Source organism: Balearica regulorum, chromosome 7 (assembly GCF_011004875.1).
Source record: "Balearica regulorum gibbericeps isolate bBalReg1 chromosome 7, bBalReg1.pri, whole genome shotgun sequence".
In the NCBI taxonomy this organism is placed as follows: Eukaryota; Metazoa; Chordata; class Aves; order Gruiformes; family Gruidae; genus Balearica; species Balearica regulorum.
In genome coordinates, this window is record NC_046190.1 from 27,416,448 (window position 1) to 27,437,390 (window position 20,943).

Sequence of the window (20,943 nt, forward strand, 5' to 3'; positions counted from 1 at the left end):
AGCACATCACTGGGGAATAGAGAGGAATGGCTGCAGTGAGTCCTTTAACTGCTTGTGTCATGGAGAGAGCTTCTTTGTAGTCATTGAAGTATACAAACTCATATGTGCCATAAATATCCAAACAAATCACAGAAGAGACATCATCAAAACCAGTCAGAGTAGGAGACATTGTTCAGAGCAGGAAAAAAGAGGAAGGCTTCATAGCAGTCACAAATTCTGGCTTAGTCATCATTTGTCTCCATGCTGGTAGAGGGGACTTGCTGGAGCATTGAGTCACTTACAAATGTTAGTCACTGAAGCTGTTGTCGGAGCCCCTGAATTGGGGGGGGGGAGAGGAGATTTTCCACCTTCTGAGAGAAAATATAAATATATAAAAAAAAAAAGTACTAGGAGGATTTACTGATTGCAAGGTCTTGAATAAGCACTCACACATTGTTTTATATGGATGCTGTTAAAGTAAACATTACATGTCAAGCATCTTATAGAGAATTACTATTTTACAGTAATTTTCCATAATTATTTGTTAGGGAAAATGATTTTATTGCTTAATTCAATGTGGGTGTTTGAAACAAACAAGTAAGTTCAAATTCACACTTATGTTCTAATACAATGCTGTTGTGCTAGCACAGCATTATGGAATTTGTTTGAAATTTTCTAGTTCTTAAATGTATTCATTGTTTCATTTTACCTCACACAGTTGCTATTGCTGTTATTAGATTATTGGTTACTTGGGACATAGGCAGTTTTTATCACATGCGTGCACACTTGTGTGGTGCAATTCCTATTCTTAAGTGATTTGCACTAGGGTTTATGAACAAGGTAAAGAATGAAGACGTGGGTAGTCCTTGATTTTGGCTCACAGCACAAAAGGAAGGAGAACCAGCCCAAGCCTGGAGTGCTGTCTGGGGACATGGGAGTGTCAGCTCCCTGGTCTGCCACGGGGCCCTTTTTAGCACTTGGGCAGGTTGGTTATGTCACTATGTCTTGTATGAGTTAATTGGGTGGCACTTACCATACAGGCTTTGAAGCACACAGATACAGCACTCGTAGAGCCTGTATCAATTCTTTAGGCAAGGTAGCCCTGTACAGAATTCCGGTGATAGCTGGTAGTCCAGGCAAAAATGCAGTTCTTGATCTAAAATACAAGGCAATGGCATTTGAAAATGAAAGAGCAATATGTGTGTATGTGTGTGTATTAAATGGTGTATATATATCTAGATGAGGAAAGATAACGTGTGTGTGTATATGTGTACATATATGCAAATAGAAATCTAATTTACAAGTTAATAATATGAGAACAAGCAAATTTCAAGTGGGATATATTTTACACTTATGGGATTAATAGTTACTTTCACTGAATTTAACATATTTCATTAATTACACTAGATACGCGTTCATTTTGAAACCACCAATGCTTTTGAATGAAAAGAACTATAAGAAATGTTTGCTTGTATCTGTGGACAAAGCTAATGGAAAAACCCAATCCTCTCATCCACATATTTATCTGAAAGATGTGTTATATATCTGTAGTTGATTTTCTAGAATGCTGATTAGCTAATACTGTTTTTGGCATGCAGCTTATCCATCATGTGGGAGAACACTATCTGAATTTCAATTTACTTTTCAAAATGATGTTGAACTGCTATTCCTTTACAGGCTTTTCTGGCCATTTGGGGACCCGGTGCAGACAGTGGAGCTGCAGTCTGGTCTCAAAATCTAATTGAATTGATACAAGGCAGCTGAAGCAGTGATTGTTGAAGAGCTTGAGATGGATTGCAAAAAATAAGTGCTTCTGAGAAACTTGCCTAGTGTCCTTGTTTGAAACTCTGCCCCTGAGTTTATTTTTACTTTCATTGGTAACAGACCTTTATGGTAAAAGCTCTCTGCTTCAATATAGTTTAGGAATTAATTAGTTCTGTGTGGTTTTGTTGTGGTTTAACCCCAGCCAGCAACTAAGCACCATGCAGCCACTCGCTCACTCCCCCCACAGCGGGGTGGGGGAGAGAATCGGAAGGGTAAAAGTGAGAAAACTTGTGGGTTGAGATAAAGACAACTTAATAGGTAAAGCAAAAGCTGTGCACGCAAGCAAAGCAAACCAAGGAATTCATTCAGCACTACCCATGGGCAGGGAGGTGTTCAGCCATCTCCAGGAGAGCAGGGCTCCATCACGTGTAACAGTGACTTGGGAAGACAAACACCATCTCTCCAAATGTCCTCCCCTTCCTCCTTCTTCCCCCAACTTTATATGCCAAGCATGACATCATACGATATGGAACATCCCTTTGGTCAGTTGGGGTCAGCTGCCCCAGCTGTGTCCCCTCCCAACTCCTTGTGCTCCCCCAGCCCACTTGCTGGTGGTGTGGTGTGAGGAGCAGAAAAGTCCTTGGCTCTGTGAAAGCACTGCTTAGCAGTGACAAAAACATCCCTGTGTTATCAACACTGTTTTCAGCACAAACCCCAAACATAGCCTCATACTAGCTACTATGAAGAAAATGAACTCTGCCGCAGCCAAAACCAGCACAGGTTTTTATATGATCATGTTGCTATTAAAAAAACTTTACGTCTCTTGAGAGTACTTGGCTAGTAATGGAAGAAGGAGTGAGGAGTTAAGGTAACGTCAGGTTTTAATCCCTTTGTCCCTGCCAGCAACTTGCCATGGTTTAAACTTCCGAAAATCTCACCCTCCTAAACATTTGTTTTTGCAGTGATGGGTCTTTCCCCTACGATTCTGTTCCCTGGCAGCAAAATACCAACCAGCCACCAGGCTCTTTATCAGTGGTCACCACAGTATGGGGTGTGACTAACACCTCTCAAAGCCAGGTAAGCTTTGTTTTTATGCTCCCTCCCCTCTAGATGCGGGTTTTCACTAATGTTTGCAAAATGGAAAGCTTTATGGAAAATTCTCTTGGAATCCTTAACAGTGTCTGTGTTCTCTTTGATGTACATGGTACTTTTTTTTTTTCCAGTCGTGTTCTCTTTGGTGGCATTGGAAAGGAGGCATCTGAGAGCTTGAGTCAGTAACTCCTTTAGCTGCATGCAAATGTCAGGCTTGGGTTTAGCACATATTTTGCACTGTATGATTTCAACACTAAAAGCATGATTTTGGGGGTAATCCCAAACCTGTTGGGAATTTCAAATTGAATTTGAAAGAGTTGTTGTATTAAAAATAAAAATTCTAACTAGATTGACCAAATGACAGTTATTGTTGATCTTACCCGAGGTTGTGTCGTACTTGTGGGCTGGTGAAATCCAGTGCCAAGTCTACGCCCACGCTGAGGTGCTAACTGCCAGCTGTAGGCTGTGCTCTCTTCAACCTCTCCTGTTAATACTGCCTCACTTGGCAAAAATATTTCAATGTGCATTGGAGCAAAGCATGAACTCCTAGCTTCCAGGTGGGAGCCGTACTTACTGGATTTTCGTTTGGTTCTCTCCGCTCTTACCTCTCTTTTTCTGCTGCAATGTATATTGAATTATGCTATACAAAAAGAAGCAGCTTTAATGAAGGAGACGCCAATTATTTGTGATAATGTGCTCTTCAAGGGATGTGTCACAAATCAAGCGCTCAGTCTAGCCTTTTCTTACACCGTAGATGAAGTGCTCTAAACACATCACCATCTTTAATGTGTGCAAATGGTACATAAATCTAACCTGTCTTCTCTACCTTTTTGAAATCAAGTGACATTACATCCCATACAAAATTTTCTGTGGATTTTTTTTATTATTTTAATTTTCGTCAGAAAATTAAACCCAAAATTGTTATGAATTGAGCCATTTGAAAAAAATTTTTCAGGTGCCAAGTCATATAGATACTCACGTGGCAGCTACGTAAGCACTGGTTGTGGCAATTTCTTTCTTCAAAAGTTAAAGAGAGGAAATAGTTACAGGATCTGTAGCATGATTTGTTATTGTTGATTTCTTTTTAACATCTTAAAAGATAAGATATCGCATCTGAGAGAGAAACACCTGAGTAAACACATAGGTCTATACATTGGCCAGAAAATGGAAATATAGTTTCTTGTGGAAATCTTTCACACTTAAAAAGGGAAAATAATTTTTTTAAAAAAAAAATATATATAAACACTCCGAGTTTACTTCTATCATAAGAGCACTGTAATGTAACTTGAACTCTTCATGATACTTCAGAGAAATGTGCAATAAAAGAAAAAAAAGTGCTTTGGTAAAACAAAGAAAATGCTGCTTCAGAATCACTACAAGGGAAGGCTGAAACCCTGGAACAACCAACAGCTTGGTTGTAGCTGTTCAGAGCAGATTGAAATCAATGACAGGGTTTCCCATAAGTCTTCCTGCTCCCTAAGGGAAAGGAATGACCTGGGCTCAGAGATTCCCTTTCACAAATTCCCAAAGCTGACAACTTTGTCTTCTGCAAAACTCATGACCACTAAATTTCTTCCGAATTAGGAGATAGATTTCCTTGCAGGTGATTCGTGAACAGCCATGCTTACTTCTCAATGGAAATTGTAGATTTTGGTTCAATTGGGAAAAAAAAAGCTTCAAACAAGCAAACCAAGTCTTTTTTAAAACAGAGAACTCTTTTCTAAAAAAGCAATAAAAACAACTGACATATTTCTGTACGCTTAGATTAAAGAACAGGTTAAGCCACTGAAATATATTCCTTCACAGTTTTTTATCTGTAGTGCCCTTTGCAGTATGCCAGTGGGACTGGCCAGTTATTTGCAAGTTATTTTGAAGTACTACATCCAAAAAAAAAAAAAGCATGTAATTTCTCCTAATCGGATGAATTTGTCACCTGCAGAGCATGGTTTTAGCAGGTCTTTATTGTAACTTTTTTCATAAGCGTGTTAGTTTGGGTTCCATCTAGTTAAAAATCTCCTGCGAAGGATAATCAGAGATGAGAAACTCTTGGTTATTTTGGAAATGGCAAAAGGAGAAATCACCAGGAATGTGCACCGAGACATCAACAAGGTGTATGCTCATTAGAGTTCAGAGTACAGGGTGGTTATATTTTAATTTATCGATTGCAGCAAATCAACTTAATTTGCTTGATGTAGTTCAAGGTACAGCCCCTTATTCTCATGTTTTGACTCACAGGTGCTGGGAAATCCAATGGCAAATGCTAACAACCCTATGAACCCAGCAGGAAATCCCATGGCTTCTGGGATGACCACCAGCAACCCTGGAATCAATTCCCCTCAGTTTGCTGGACAGCAGCAACAATTTTCAGCCAAGGCAGGCTCCACTCAGCCGTACATACAGCAGGGCATGTATGGACGACCAAACTATCCTGGAAGTGGAGGCTTTGGTGGCAGGTAAGATTTACTCATGTGAAGTGGTAAATGGATGTAACTAGTTGATGAAGCTTGTTTTAGTGACCTGGCAGAAGTGTCATGGGTTTATTTTAGTTATATAAAGTCTCAGTAGCTATTTTATGCTGGTTAACTGAAGTGCGTACTGCTTTTACAGCTTCGAAAATCAGCTACCCAAACTGCAATGAAATTCATCACGGTAAATGGAAAAGGCTTAGGTCAATCAATTAGCTCTAATAAACCCCCAAAATAAAGTTTTAATTAAGAGAGATTGTTAAACAGACCGCAGGCTTAGGGATGATTAACATTTAATAAGACCAGGATGTGAAAGGTATTGATGGTATAATTTCTACGTGCATATGGAGGAATAAGCTTGAGTAATAGGCAAAGTAGGTTCCTATGCAATGTGCTATTTCTGTCCAAAGACCTACTGCACAGCAGGAATTTGAATAGAATTGGGGGTGAAGATGTTTGTTAAGAGAGATGGCCAAGCTGTGTATTTATTTTGGGGAAGTAGATGCTGTATTAGTGAAATAAGCCAAAACTAATAGCCTGGGTTTTGTTACATTTTGACTTTCTGTGTCTACGCTTTGTAAACAAGGGTGGTAAGTGCACTTAACTGAAACCACTATTTATGGTCCCTCTGCAAAGCCTGCTGACAAGGTTGTTAGCATAGTTAGTCTAGTGTGAAGAATATAAGCCTGGGACTCAGAGATCTTATCTCTCCTTTCATCTCTGCCACTGATCTACTGAGTGACCTTGAACAAGTCAGAAAGTTTCTTTAGCTTTTTATTAATGTCTTTACAATGGGCACAGCATTCGGCCCATGTTTATAATGATAGGTGATGTCTTGGAGTGGGAAAGGCATGGTTTAGTTTAAGTTGTCTTATGATCAATAGGAGAGCCAGGTAGAACTGCAAAATACATTGTGTGGGATCCAGTAGAGCTGATTGATTGGGTCTCTCCTGGCCTTTCTGCTTGAGGTTCAGGGAGGAATGCTTTTACATCATCAGGAACCCTTGGCATAATTCAGCACTGAGGCAGACGAACGCTCTGTAGTGGTGGAAGCTCTCTGTTCGTGCTGCTGCGCAATCTGCCCCTACACTATTGGGAAATGGAGCATGCATTAACTTTCAGGATTTCAGTTCAACTTTGCAGTAAGCTACAGAGCTGCATAGCAGTTCGCTGCCCCCAGAACAGCTGACAGTGCTGCCTCGCGATCCCGGTGGCAGCCCTATGACTGTTGCACCTGAGTGACACGTGCATCTGATGTACACACCTAATTCCCGGTCCTGCTGGCTTTCATTAGGCATTGATATGTGGTTTTGGAACAGTTCCAGATGAGGATCACACCAGCATTCAAAGTGAAATCCACCAGGCACGTCTTAATTGTATCTCTCTTTCTTTCTTCTTCTTTTCTTCCCTGTTAGTTACCCTGGAGGCCCAAATACCCCTGCAGGAATGGGGATCCCCCCACACACGAGGCCCCCAGCTGATTTCACCCAGCCAGCTGCAGCTGCCGCTGCTGCTGCAGTTGCAGCTGCAGCTGCTACAGCAACAGCTACAGCTACAGCCACTGTGGCAGCCCTTCAGGAAACGCAGAATAAGGACATGAACCAGTATGGACCGGTAAGAGAGTAACCCTTATGTCTTCATACCTGCCTGATCTGGACCATTACAGGGAATTGGGCTGTCCTTACTCCCCTGTTTATTAGGGTGCCTACGCTATTTTTTTTTTGTGCATGAGCATGGTTATAAATGCTTATGAAAAACTGCTGGAATGCGTGTATGTAGGTATGAATCGGTCTCCTGTGTTTTTCCCATAAATCTTGCCTAACTGTATTTTGTAGTTTAGAGATTGCCCCTTAAAAAATTGAAGATTACCCAATGTTACGGCTGCATCTGATGTGATATATTATTGCTGCCTTTGCCAGCCCTGCCAACCTCTAAATTTGAGTACCCAGTGAAATGTTCCAGAATCTTGGAATAGATTTTGTACCACTTGGGTAATTGTTTATTTTGCCAACTATAGTTGGTTGGGTTTTTTTCTCTTCAAACAAGGAAACAACCATAGAAAAGAGATTTGCTTTTTAATAATATTGTCTCTGAGAACAGCTATGCGAAACATGCATTTCTGGTGATCCATAGCCTCCAGCATGTTATGACTTCGTGTAATAATTTTTTCTTAAACACGGGTTTTATCAATTCCAGTTTTTTTCTCCTCAGCTTTTTTACCTCTCTTGAGTTGTGAAGTATATGGGCCCATATGGCAGGTGATGTAAAGCAGCACAGTGTCTTAGAAATTGTAGTGTTGTGCTGTATTTACACAGCCAGCTCCTAACCTGTCACCTTACAGTAATACACTAGTCAATTTAAACAATTTAATTGCTCACTTTAGACTTATGTCTGTCTTCTCTTATGCCTTCCACAATTCCAATTGAAGTTTTATTCTAAATAATGTCACCGCCCATTAAATGTTGGAGAACATTGAAGGAAAATGCGACATAAGTCCTCCCCTTCTTCCCTCCCCCAAAAGCATGTTCAGCTCCCTCCTCCCATTTTAAATGCATGTCGCATTTTATTCTTTTTTTTTTTTTCTTCTTCTTCCGTTGAAGGTTTGTTCCTCTTTCCAGATGGGTCCAACTCAGGCTTACAACAACCAGTTTATGAACCAGCCTGGTCCTCGTGGCCCTGCATCTATGCCAGGCAACATGAACCCAGCAAGCATGGGAGCAGGAATGACGCCTTCCAGCATGAGTGGGCCACCCATGGGCATGAACCAGCCTCGGCCTCCTGGAATGAGTCCCTTCAGCACCCATGGGCAGAGGATGCCTCAGCAAGCCTACCCAGGCCCGCGCCCTCAGTCTTTGCCTATACAGGGCATAAAGAGACCGTACCCAGGAGAGGTAATAAAATAAATTATATTTTGTGTACAGTATTATTTTGACTGAAGGTTGCAACATGCTGGGTAATGTGTGGTGTACATTACTGTAAGACAGGTCCTTCTTTGTTCCAGCCTTGGTAGGAATACTGCCATTAAAATACAACCGGTGGCAGGTCTTCATTTTTAGCTTCTAAAGTATTTAGGTTGGCCCTTGCTGTGTTAGTCAAGGTGACAGTCTTTAAAACCAAGAACGGCCCAAAACCAGCTGAGCCCTCAAAATGTCACTTTGAGATTCTCATGCTAGATGGTGAATTCATAGACCTTAAGCAGACTTCCTTCACAGGAGTGGATTTATTTAAAGTGACAACTTAAAAGAGATGTTGAAGGTGAAATACTTCATTTGAGCCCAATACATATGTGATCTGCATTTTCTTGGGTGGTTTTATTGTTCTAAAGAAATACAGGGCATACGTTGTATAAACACCAGTAGTAATAACGTTTATTTTAAGGACCAATTGTTTTCCAAACTTCTCGAGGCTTGATTTTAATAGGCACTGAGATGAATATAAATCATGTTGAACTCAAATCCCTCTGTGTCAGCATTTATCTAATACAAGTTTATTTGGAGTGTGATATTTCTGTCTTAAGTTCCCATGCTGTTATATGAGATCTGAGTGGCTTTGTAGACAAAATTCCATTACCATTGACTTGTGTTATAACCTTGGGCAAAACACTTAGGGTCAAGATTTTTAAGAAATTTAGACAACCAAAGATGTAGATGGACAAGATTTTGGATTTTAAAAAGTACCAATGCATTTTACTATTCAAATTAGCGTGAATGGGGCAGTAGATGCTTTCGAGAATCCCACCAACTCTCTCTCAGCATCTGTATGCTTTATAATGTCTTTATAAATCTAGCTACGAGTTACAAGATTCAGGGATCATTTCCTGGTGAAATCCTGTATTAAACTGTGACTACAACAACAGCTATAACTCCAGGTGTAGAGCTTTGAATATTGTGATACTACCCTGACTATAATAATGGTAGTAAGAGTTTATAGAAAACATATGGCAAAGAGTAGCATGGCATGCAGAAAATATAGCAAACATTTATTAACGAGCCACATTTCTTTCCTGATCTGTAAACTTTTTTTTTTTAAACGAAATAAAAAAGTGATGTGCTTTTGCAGGAGTTGCTTCTCTAGGAAGGCTTTTCACTCTGTAAATACTGCCACTTACTCTACAAATACGTGAAGAAAACACAGAATGTGGCTTGTTCAGATAATTTTTACCTTCGGTTTTCATATTTTAAGGAAGATTGTAAATCCCTTTTTGCTGCTTCAGAAGCAGGTTTTTCATTGTAAGTGAATGAGATCATGTTCCCAAGAAGTGAATACTGAACGGTGCCCTAAATGTTACATGTTTGCTGGTCTGGAATTCTGCAGGTCCCATAGGTGCTATTTGCTTGTTCGTTTTTGAAAGCTTCATTTATGGAACCTTCTTATCAATAAGTTCATTTTTCAAATTGACACTTTACCTTTAAAGTTCCAGTTTTCATTACTTCAGTTCCAAAACTGCAGCACAGTGCTAGCTAGCCCTAGCAAGGTATTTAGGACTAGCAGTAGCTTCTCTTTAGTTATTAGGATATTGCTAAACACTCTAGCACAGGGCCAGCATAGCAGTTGGGTTGAGAAGACAGACATGGACAACACAGCTTCTATTTTCTGCCCATTCCAGGATTTTTTTATTTTTTTTTTAATATTACTTCTTGTGCTTTCATTCTCCATCTGGAAAAGAAGCCCCAGGGATGGAGCTGGTAGCACTTGCAAAAACACAGAGATTTTGTGAACTTGCATCTGGTTATAATTCTGGTTTCTTCAGACACAGTGCCCTTTGACAGCACTGCAAGGCTGAGTGTGTGTGTGTGTGTTAAGGTACACAGTTATTCTTATCCCACTTTGGTTTGAGGAACTTTTGTGCTTCTGAGTGAGTATTCCCTTCCAGCCATCCGGGCCCTGGTTTAGGCATGAGTGGCACTCAGTTGAGGACTATTCACCTGGAGGGGTTTTTGTTTGTTTTGATTCCACTATTGAATGTGTGCTAATAATCAATTCAAGACAGCTGCTTGCATGAAATGGATCTTTGTCTTTTCATCTCTGTCATGAAATAGCCGAATTATGGAAACCAGCAGTATGGACCAAATAGCCAGTTTCCAAACCAGCCTGGTCAGTACCCCACTCCCAACCCTCCAAGACCCCTTACGTCTCCCAACTATCCTGGACAGAGGATGCCAAGCCAGCAAAACACAGGGCAATACCCTCCGCCAACGGTCAACATGGGGCAGTATTACAAGGTAAGAACCTTGAGATTATCTTGTTGCATTCTGGTAGACATTTATGAATGAAGTCACGTTAATGACTTCATAGATACTGCTTTTACGTAATTAAGAGAGGCAAAACCACAATGTTTTAACTAATGTTTTGGATATCATAGAATCAAGTCAATGAGCCAAGTTGCATTGTAACTTCAGAGCAGTTCATAAAGAAAGTTGAATGTCCCTGCAGCTCATTAGAGGCTTTTACAAGAAAATGTTGGTTTTGCTTTAAAAAAATAGCATGTAAAAAGAAGTACCTAATGGGATTCAGGTGTAATGTTTTCACGTATTCATGGCACCCTGCAAAAATGTAACTTTGGAAATTTGTAATAAACAAGTTCTACCTTGCAGCATCCCAATTTCAGGCCTACAGTGGCCACTGTTGGATTAACCAGCCCAAATTTAAAAGCTGTTCCAGCTGTAGAATTCATCTTTGAACTGAAGTTTGCGTGACTTTGTCCAAGCTCTCCCTCTCCTATTCTTCTTCTTTTCCCTCTGTGCTGCTTGTTTTGGGCAAGAATTAGAATTGTTAAAATGTTGCCTAAAACCTGTTTTATGGATACATCTTGAGCACTTGGTATTATCCAAACTGAGTTTGTACTGAGGGCCTGCTGAGGTTTGATGTCTTTGAAATGCACACAAAAGTGATCTTTTGCACACAGGTACTCCAGCAAGTGTAAAAATGAGGAGAACCATCAATGGTCTGACCTGCTCTTAAAGCATTAACTGTTGAGGTCTCTGGACCTCATTCTGATTTTGAACGTAGGCTGAAAGATTCTTAAGTTGCACATTGGTATTGAATTGGAATTGTTCTGGTGTGATTCACACAGAAAACACTATTGAAAAAAAGGGTGGGAAAAAAACCATTTACTACAGAGCATCTGTTCTATGTGCAACCAAGTTGTCCACTGTGGTACCCAAAGGAATGCCTGTTGCATTGTGGCAGTTTTTGCACTACACTGCCAGGAAGAACTCAAGGAGGAGACAGATCCTCAAGTACTGTAATTCCAGTGCAGTCACTTATGCTAAAATAACAGCAGACTTCTGTGAAGTTTTTAAGTGACAGATTTTTAAATACATTTTACATGTGTTTATTTTAGATGGGGTTTGAGGTTTTTGTTTTCGGGATAGTTCGAACAGGGAATCTGTGGTCTAGCCAATGCATCCCCTATTATGTATTCAAATATTGACCATTCTGGAAACAGTTAGAAAATAAGGGACCTGTTAAGAAGGAAGATTATCCTGGCTATGGGAAAAATTCCAGTTTGCCACAGACAGGACCTGAACATTTGGATTGTAGTGATTGTGGAGATAACAACTGTGTGTGTTAAAGAAAAAAGCAAAGATAGTTGGAAATGTAATGCTTAAGATTTCAGAATGCAGCTCTCTTATGTACTTCTAGAGTATCCGGGGCTAGCAGCGCAGCATTTAGACAAAGAATCAAATTTGAAGTCCTGATACTTTGGCTGTCTGTAAAGATTGTCATCTTCTGACAGTCTCATGTGTATATGCTTATGGTATGCACCCTATTAAAAGAGAGTGACATGCAATTGCAGTCTTGTTTAATGTCAGCTTCCTTTGCATCATGATGATTGGTTTATTCTGTTAACTGCAACCATCTCCTTAATTACAGGAAACAAAACCAATGGTGTTTTAATACTATAGCTACTATTTATACTTAACTATCCTTTTTCTCTTAGTTTGTCTTAGCAGCAAACCAAGAACAGAATCAAATTGTAGGTACACAGAATAAAAGACATCCCTTGATCCCCAGAGCTTTCATTCTGAGTAGATGAGTTGGACAGAGGTGGAAGAAGGGATAGATGGAAGTAAAAGACACACAGACATTCTAACTGCATGTCTTTGGATTTTGTTTTTCATGTAGACTTTTGTGCACTGGGGCTATTTTGGGAGGAAGCCAAAGAAATACAAAGGGCTGGGTGGATTGGGGTGGTATGGAAAAACTGAAGCGGATGGCTGGTTGGTTTTGGAAAGAGAGCGTTCAGAGAAGCACGATAAGCCTCTTGGCAGCCTTGCTTGTATCTGGTCATTGCCTGAATTCGGCTGGCTGGTCTGCTGGTTTCAGTTCCTGCTTTGCTCTCCTAGTCTGCCTCTTCCCCGAAGGCCTCGTGGGACGTCCTGTGGTTTCTTGTCCTTCCACAGAGGGGCCTCCCTACCTTGTTCGTAGTCTTTGGTGTTTGGTAGCAGTGCAGTTCACAAGGCTTATGATTCTTATTTTCAGACTGCAATAACAATGTGATGTTATTTATTTTCTAGCCATCAAGGCCTGTACCTGTGGCAAATTACCCTCATTCACCTGTTCCAGGAAACCCCACGCCACCTATGACTCCAGGGAGCAATATTCCTCCATACCTGTCACCTAACCAGGATGTCAAACCACCATTCCCACCTGACATTAAACCAAATATCAATGCTTTACCACCACCTCCAAGTGAGTAGCAAACAGAACGCCCCCACAGTCATTTATTGTCCCTCTGTTCTCTGCCACATACATTTCAGAGTCTGGAAACTCGCTCGGATTGCTGCTCTGGGAGAGGCTCGGATTGCTAAGTTGTGATAGGTGGCATGCATGGTGCAGGCTCACTAGAGCCAGTGCCAGGAAAGAGAAAGATTGCTGTCCCCTCTTAAAATAAGTATTGGAAAAGTTCTTCCAAGTTAAACTTGTAAGGATTTTACTCTGGAATAATTTATTCTTTGATATGCTTCCTGAGGATAAAATACTTGATTTTGGGTTGCGTTATGTGTGCTTGTTAGGCTTGTTTATTGTATGAACTTTCTTTGTGGTCTGTTTTGTTCAAGGGCAAAGCCATTCATTGAACATCACTGCAGAACAGGGTAAATTGTGAATATTTATAGCAGTGTCTCTGTTGCGATCCGTACAGGGTTCTTAAGAATATTCAGTAGTATGCCAAAAATTGATACATGTTCCTTTCAAAGCCACTCAACGTCACAGCTACATTTGGCTATGAACAGGGCAGGAATAACAAGATTCCTCTGACTGTATACTAGCACAAGCTGTTTGAGGTTTTGAAGTGACTGATGAACAATAGGAGATATCATTTACTGGGGAACTGGGAGAACCTTTATGTTTTCTGGAAAATAACTGCTGCTGCATTAGCACTTTGAAACCAGTGTTTGGAGTTCAGGATAGCTGAAAAATGAAGTCGAAGAAGGTGGCCTGCAGTATTATTGGGGCAAGAACACAGCATTTAAAGACATTTGGACTTCATAGATCAGCTGTAAGTTACCACAAACCCTCATGTTATGAGATCAGATAGTAATTAAATACCAATGTCTTTGGTCATTGGATAGTTTCAGCTGATGAAACCATTGGAACTAACTGGGTAATGTTGATCCCAGTTCAAAGTGGGGAAAATAAGCATTATCACAGTTTGCCATAATTAAGAGATTTGCTGTCAGCCTTCTGCCAACAGAGTAAGCCTGGACACAGAACCAATCCAGTAATAAAAACCAGGAATTCTTGCCATGCCTGGTTTCTGTTTGTGATCAGAATGCTATGATCCTGATGTTAAGTGTGGGAGAATAGAAGTCTTTGGTTTGCCATCGCTATCAGTTTGAGCCCTGTCGCTTGTATTGGTTAGATGATGCAGTTACTTGTTATTTTCTATTTTGTGTGTATGAACCTCCTAAGTTAGACCCAGTAGCAGATCACTGTGCCGTTTGTTACTATTCTGTATAAATATACACATTATTATTGCACTGCAGATGCTAAAGGGAAAGTTCACGCTTTCTCTCCCTCTTCGATCCCAGCCAACCACAATGATGAGCTGCGTCTGACGTTTCCCGTGAGAGATGGTGTTGTACTGGAACCCTTCCGTCTGGAACACAACCTGGCAGTCAGTAACCATGTCTTTCACTTACGGCCAACTGTTCATCAGACGCTGATGTGGAGGTAAGCTGAGCCTTGCTGCAAGGAAGTCTTGCACCCAGTGATGGAGGAGTGGCAGGCCAGATGAACTTCATTTAGGTTTGCCATGAATTTCACTTTAAAAATTGTGGCCTAGACAGGAAAAAATACCTTTTAAACTCACAGATACTCTCACCTGTCAGTTTTCAGAGACAAAACATTCTAAAATGCTTCCTGATCTGTGCTGCATCTTCTTGCTGATAGCGCATGGCACTCAGTGTTTGAAAAATCATTGCAACTGTTCCATCCTTTCTGTGCTGGGTGGAACGGGTGTGGGACGTGTGCGACTGACACCAGTACAAACTTCTGTTTGGGAGACTCTGAAGTCCTAGGTGCTTTGTGGCCTGTGAAATGTTAATTGCAGGAGTAAGTATGCAGGGCTGTTAGTGTTCATGCCTAAATTAAATGGTGCAGAGTATCTGGTAATGAAAAATAACACACTAATGAAGGACCTGATTTAGAGACTTGGTAAAATCATTTAGGAAGAAAAATGCTTCAATTCTCCAAACAGTAGAAACTAACTTCCTAAATCCCCCCTATCCTATCACTCCACAAGTAAGGACAGGTCAGAAATAACAGAGCGTAGCTTTCTACATACAAAGGTGTCTGGTTTTCACTCACAGTGAGAACTACTTTCCAGCACAGGAATATTTTTCCTAGGTGGTACTTTCCTGCATTTAATGTAGATCTGCAAAAGTGATTCCAGGTTATGTTCTGATTCTACTGTGCTCATGGAAGGACTTAGAGCAAATGACAGTCAGAGTCTTAAATTTTTTTATTTGTATATGCCATGGAATAATCTGGTCTCCTCCTCCTGTTTTTCTGAGAAAGTATCTCAGTGTTTATTGTGGCTGCTGATGACATTGGTTGAGCCTGTCTCTGTGCACTGTGGAGGCTGATTAGTTGCTCAGGATCTTGTATGGAGGTTGTTTCACAGGTGTAGCAGCCGAGATGGTAAAATGCAGCATCTTAAGCACATTTTCTGTTACGCTTGCCTCACTTTTGGTTTCTTCCCAAGCCTGGACCACATACCCCTGACCTTAATGGGAGTGATCGCTTGTAACTTCAGCTTTTTTCCCTGGGAGGATCTTCCCATTCACTGGAATCCACCTGAGACTTCTGTTTTCATGGTGTGGTGGGCAGAGAGGTGGGCTCAGTTCCCTGCCCCACGGGCAGACTCTGGCTCTAAGGCTGAGGCTTGATGTGCGATGCAGGAGTCCTGGCTGCCACTGTGCCCTCCCCTGAGGTAGCCTGGGCCTTGGAAGGGAGTGAGATTGCAGCCAGACCACATCCAATAATTAACATCTAACTTTGAGGTCAGTTATTGCTTACTTGCATCTTATTATCATAGAGTACTCGCAGCAGAGGGAGTTTTGGCAGTTATTTGCCGGTTCTTATTAATAAGTAATCACTACTGGGGATTGTGCTGGCTCATTCAGTAGATTTATAGTGCTGCACTGAGGCATGAGACTGTTTCTTAATATCTGTTCTTTCTTTCTTCCTTAGCTCACCAAACACATAGCCTTTATTTAAACTTATTTTAATGAAGACTCATAGGTAAACTGTGCTCAGGTCTGCTGTTTTGAAAAGCTTGTTAATAGTGGGGAGAACGGATGGTCCTGTAATGAAGTCATTTCACTTTTAACTCAGGGCTGGATGGATTCCAGAAAAATAAATTAGTCACATGTGTGGATGGATTTCAGTTTTACAAAGAATGGTGGAGTCAAGCCAATTCTGAATATTTGTCTGCCAGTTAAAATATTCGGCAAAACCTCTCATGTGTACAGGCATAATGAATAGCAATGCAACTATTTTTCTCCCCGCTGGGAACTTTTCATGGTTACGAGAAACGGAAAGGTTGAAGGCAGGGAAAATGTCTCCTTGAAGCTGGTTTGGTCTTAGCACTGCTCAGTTATTAATAGTGTCCCACGGTGGAGACACCACATGCTAAGAACATGAGGGTCTCCTGAGCTCTGTCACCGCTCTGTGACATTCAGCAGGCCTGCTCAGAGTCCTTGGGAATGCACTTAATCTGCTTGGGTTTTATATCAGAGGTGCCAAGCCTTGCATCCCTCTGGGTTTGGGTGTCTGCGGTGTGTTCTCCTGAGGTGAGAATCTCCAGTGGATCTCACAGAGAGCGCCTTCAAGAAATTGTTAATAAAATATTGGAAAAAAGCCTGAGAATACTTAATATAGATGGATTATGTTGAAAGGTCAGGTAATTTGTATTCTATACGTTTCTTTTTTAAAAAACAAACATGTTTTTATCCAGTGCTAAATCTTCATGTTTTGAAATCCAGAAAAGACGATGTTAAGTCAGAATTGAAATCTCTGGGTTTGGATAAGGAAAATGGCAGTTATGGTGATGATCTCCTTGAAAGAGCTGTTCCTCATGGATCTTACAAAGATATCTTCCTTCAGGCAAGATGAAGAAATGAGCACCTAGATTTTCAAGCATAAAAGATAAACATTCAGCAGTCTTTTGCTGTCATAAACAGCAGAATCCTGACATTTCAGTTCTTTATGTTCTTTTAATTGTCGTCTTTGAATTACTCATTCCTAACACAAGGTTAGCATCCATGTATGAAACTGAAGTCATATTTTCTACCCACTTAATTTGTGATTAAGTTAATCTCAGCCTCTTCCTTTTTCGGAGGTGTTATAAAACTAATTTTTGAGGAGCTAAATAGTGTGTGGAAGTTGTTATTGGAGAGGTGGGAGGAATTCGTGCCCTGAAAGAAGGTCTAAATTGGGTAGATTTAATCCACAGCTGTGTTAATTTGGAATCACAGAAAGACAGGGAGTGAGATACAGGGGTCATTTGATCTTAGTTGATTTACCTGTTCCAAGGCAGGATTAGCTGTCTCTGTATTTTGTCTGACAAGTGTGCATTCAAATGCTCTTTTAAATGGTCTGAAGTAGTGAAGAATCCACAGTCTTCCAGCACAACGCACTGCAGTGTATCACTTTCTTGTTCTTAACTCTGAACACACAGGAAGGACCTACCTGATGTTAACATTTTTCTTTCTGCAGGATCGTTCCATGGTCTAGTTTTGCAGAGTGGTTTGAAATGTTCCCTTGGAAAGTCCTTTAGAAGTGTAAAATGTTAACAACAACTTTGTGGCATGTTTGCATCATTAATTCATCATGACTTGTTTCTGTTAAGGGCTTTTATGAAGAAAGTATGTTATATCCTTTACTGTCAATAATTCTAGAAGAATAAGCTGACTGATAAAGAAAAAGCATTCCTAGCATCAAAACGGCCTCCCTCTGCAATGTGAAAGCAAAGTTAAAGGAAGATTTATTGGTTGTTGTACAGGTCTGACTTGGAATTACAGTTCAAGTGCTATCACCATGAAGACAGACAAATGAACACAAACTGGCCAGCTTCAGTCCAGGTCAGCGTTAATGCAACCCCACTTACCATCGAACGTGGCGACAACAAGACATCTCATAAACCTCTGCACCTAAAGCACGTCTGCCAGCCGGGAAGAAACACGATTCAAATTACAGTCACAGCATGTTGTTGTGTAAGTACACTGAGCTCACGGTTGCAGCTGCTGATGCTGAGTTTGCTATTTAGTACAGTTTGCAAATGTTGCCTTAGCTGAAAGAGCCCTACTCTCCTTTGTTTCCCCACGTATTTTTATGGTAAGGCGCTTGTTTGATGATGTTGACACAGTCAGAGTGCTAATATGGAAATTTTTGCTGCTAAGTTATTGCAGAAGGTAGTGGTGTTCTTCCGATGTCTCTGAAAAGGCTTGTGGTCTAGGCGAGGAAGGGAGTTTGATCACCTACTTATTTAGCGTGTGCCTGTGTAACAAGGCAGCTAAAGTGTATTAATGTACAAATAGATTATTGTGATGCAGACTGTTGTCCAGTTCTGATTTCATTTACCTGGGATATTAAACTGTGTTTGGTTTGACATGAGAACATCAACACCATAATCCGTGGTGGTGGTGACGATGATTTTTCAAATAGTTTTTCAGATGAAAAACTCATATTCCATGATGCAGTCTAGACCATGCAACTTTCCCCTTTGTCCTTTTCCATGGTTTACTTACTCTCGGAGACGAGTACTGTATTTCTAATGCAGACTGTTGCACACATGCAGTCTGAGCTTTTGACTGTTCTGTTGTCACTGACAAGAAAGCAAGCTGCTACCTCTCCCAAGGTCGCAGTGTGAGGCACTTTGACAAGAAGCCATCCACCCATTTTGCTTTACTTCACACTGATGTTTCTCCACATAATGTCATTTATCTGGTGGCTAAGAGCAGGGGCAGCATCCTGTGAATCCACAATGAGCTCTGTGTTGGGGAAGAAGATTCGGTTGATTCCAGGCACATCAGTAGCAAATCGTTTTTGCAACTTCCAGCGTAGTCTGAGGGCAGACAGGTAGGCTAGACTGTGTCAAAGAACCCAGGGTTTTTAAAAAATAAACCCTGATGTCAGAGATGAATACATTAGCCCTATGTATTCTGAATATTAAGGAGGGACAAAATGGAGAAAGTCTTTGCTTTTTTTAAAGCCCTTATATACGTTATGCTCCTGGAGCACAGAACAACATACTGCACAGCATGTAGAGTATCCCTAAGGGAGCGAGTGTGCGCAGCAGAGCAGAACCAGCTTTCATATTTAAGCATCAGGCTCTTATGGAAGCCACGTGTCCGAGGGAAGAATGCAGCTCTGTTCAGCAACGTACTTACTGTGTGTGTTTGGTTCTCTTGGTAACAAAGTGCGTTTTCTTTCAGTCACACTTGTTCGTGTTGCAGTTAGTACACCGGCCATCAGTTCGCTCTGTACTTCAAGGTCTACTAAAGAAACGCCTCCTCCCAGCAGAACATTGTATCACTAAGAGTGAGTTTTCATTTTGTGTGGGTGATGACTTTCCAGAATGCCTATGTTCAGATCTGATAAGCTATTTCTACACAAGATTTACTTGCTTATTGAAAACCTTAAGCTGTACTTGTCAGGGATTTCCAGAACATCATGTGCATAGATTAAATGCTTGGTGTCCTCAGACGTTGAGGATGGGGGTAACAAAATGCCAAGGACACAAGCTTAGTTCCCAATGAGGACTCTACCATTCCAGGAGAATCCCTCTGGCTTTTCCTCCATATTTGTTTTTGACTTACCTAAAAGCCTCACATAGAAAGATTAGTCTTTATTTTTTTGGGGCTGCTTTAAGTGCTTGTATGGCACTTTATTTGGTTGAGGGTGTAACTGATATGCACGTGTGTGATGGTTTGTCTGTTCAGGAGAATGTTCTAAGTTACACAGAATACACCTATGTGGATAAATTGTCTATCACATTGGCCCTTAATGGTTGAAGTGTTGGTCTTTCAGACTTCTGCGTTAGAATTTACAGTACACTTGTGTTTTTTCACACATATACGTACCTTCTTCCTAAACAGTAAAGAGGAACTTCAGTAGCGTAGCAGCATCCTCTGGCAATGCGACACTAAATGGGGAAGATGGAGTAGAGCAAACTGCTATTAAAGTGTCTCTGAAGTGTCCGATCACATTCCGGCGGATTCAGCTCCCAGCAAGGGGTCACGATTGCAAGCATGTACAAGTGAGTAGGTGCCAGTGGCCTGGCAATATTCCCTCAGCAATGTGTTGTGACAGTACCTTTAGCTTGGTTATCATGTGAGAGAGCCTAATGAAATGGGATTTCTTTGTGTCTACCAACCTAAATAATTAACTCTATGTTTAATCTAGAGGGAGAAGGTAAGCTATTTGGTTTTAGTTTTCAGTGCTAGGAGGCTTTTTTTCATGGCAGTTTTACTTTTGACCAACTGATTCATGTAATACAGTATTGTCCTTTGATTTCTTGTTTGGTTTTTTTTCTTTGTTTCTTTCTGATACCTAGTGCTTTGATCTGGAATCTTACTTGCAACTGAACTGTGAAAGAGGAACTTGGAGGTGTCCAGTATGCAAGTAAGTGCAACCACACTACATGAAATGCAGTTGTACACAATTTGGCCAAATTCAGATCGTATTTAAGGTTATGGAGGGGAGAAAAAGGAAGTGCTTGGAAGTAAGGTGTATATATATTACATTTACCTAATAGCAGGAAGTCCAAAGAGAATTCTTGCAATATTTCATAAATTGAGGGAATGGCCTGGATTATTAGAAATTTAAAAACAGATAAGAAGAGATATTTTCTAACAAAATACATAATCTGCAAGCTCTTATTACAGGCTATCAATGAGTTGCGTAGAGTTCAAAAGAAGCTCAAATATTTACATGGATAAGACAGGTATCTACATAAATGAACAAACTGGGAGTTTGTCTTCCCCTAGATTATAAAGTATAAGCAGCTATCAGACAACGTGCCATGGCAAAAGAACAGATAGTCTGTTCTAGAGTTATTTTTGTATAATTTTACAGTTGTAATGCCCAAATTACTAAACTTCAAATATATAGATACTAAAGTGTTCAGCAGCTA

General features: G+C 40.7%; 1 protein-coding gene across 14 annotated transcripts in view; it reads left to right on the forward strand.

The window, feature by feature from the left end:
• ZMIZ1 (zinc finger MIZ-type containing 1) overlaps positions 1 to 20,943 on the forward strand; it is a 361,022-nt gene that overhangs the window by 320,819 nt on the left and 19,260 nt on the right. For 7 of the 14 annotated variants that reach the window (XM_075758629.1, XM_075758632.1, XM_075758630.1 and 4 more), the window contains 11 exons: positions 2,706 to 2,820; positions 5,071 to 5,288; positions 6,716 to 6,914; positions 7,901 to 8,191; positions 10,340 to 10,522; positions 12,821 to 12,995; positions 14,291 to 14,477; positions 17,812 to 18,022; positions 19,244 to 19,349; positions 19,907 to 20,067; positions 20,365 to 20,432. In XM_075758629.1, coding sequence (XP_075614744.1) covers positions 2,706 to 2,820; positions 5,071 to 5,288; positions 6,716 to 6,914; positions 7,901 to 8,191; positions 10,340 to 10,522; positions 12,821 to 12,995; positions 14,291 to 14,477; positions 17,812 to 18,022; positions 19,244 to 19,349; positions 19,907 to 20,067; positions 20,365 to 20,432 — 1,914 coding nt within the window. The remainder of the gene's footprint in view (positions 1 to 2,705; positions 2,821 to 5,070; positions 5,289 to 6,715; positions 6,915 to 7,900; positions 8,192 to 10,339; positions 10,523 to 12,820; positions 12,996 to 14,290; positions 14,478 to 17,811; positions 18,023 to 19,243; positions 19,350 to 19,906; positions 20,068 to 20,364; positions 20,433 to 20,943) is intronic. The other 7 variants (XM_075758631.1, XM_075758643.1, XM_075758636.1 and 4 more) reach the window with 2 other exon arrangements.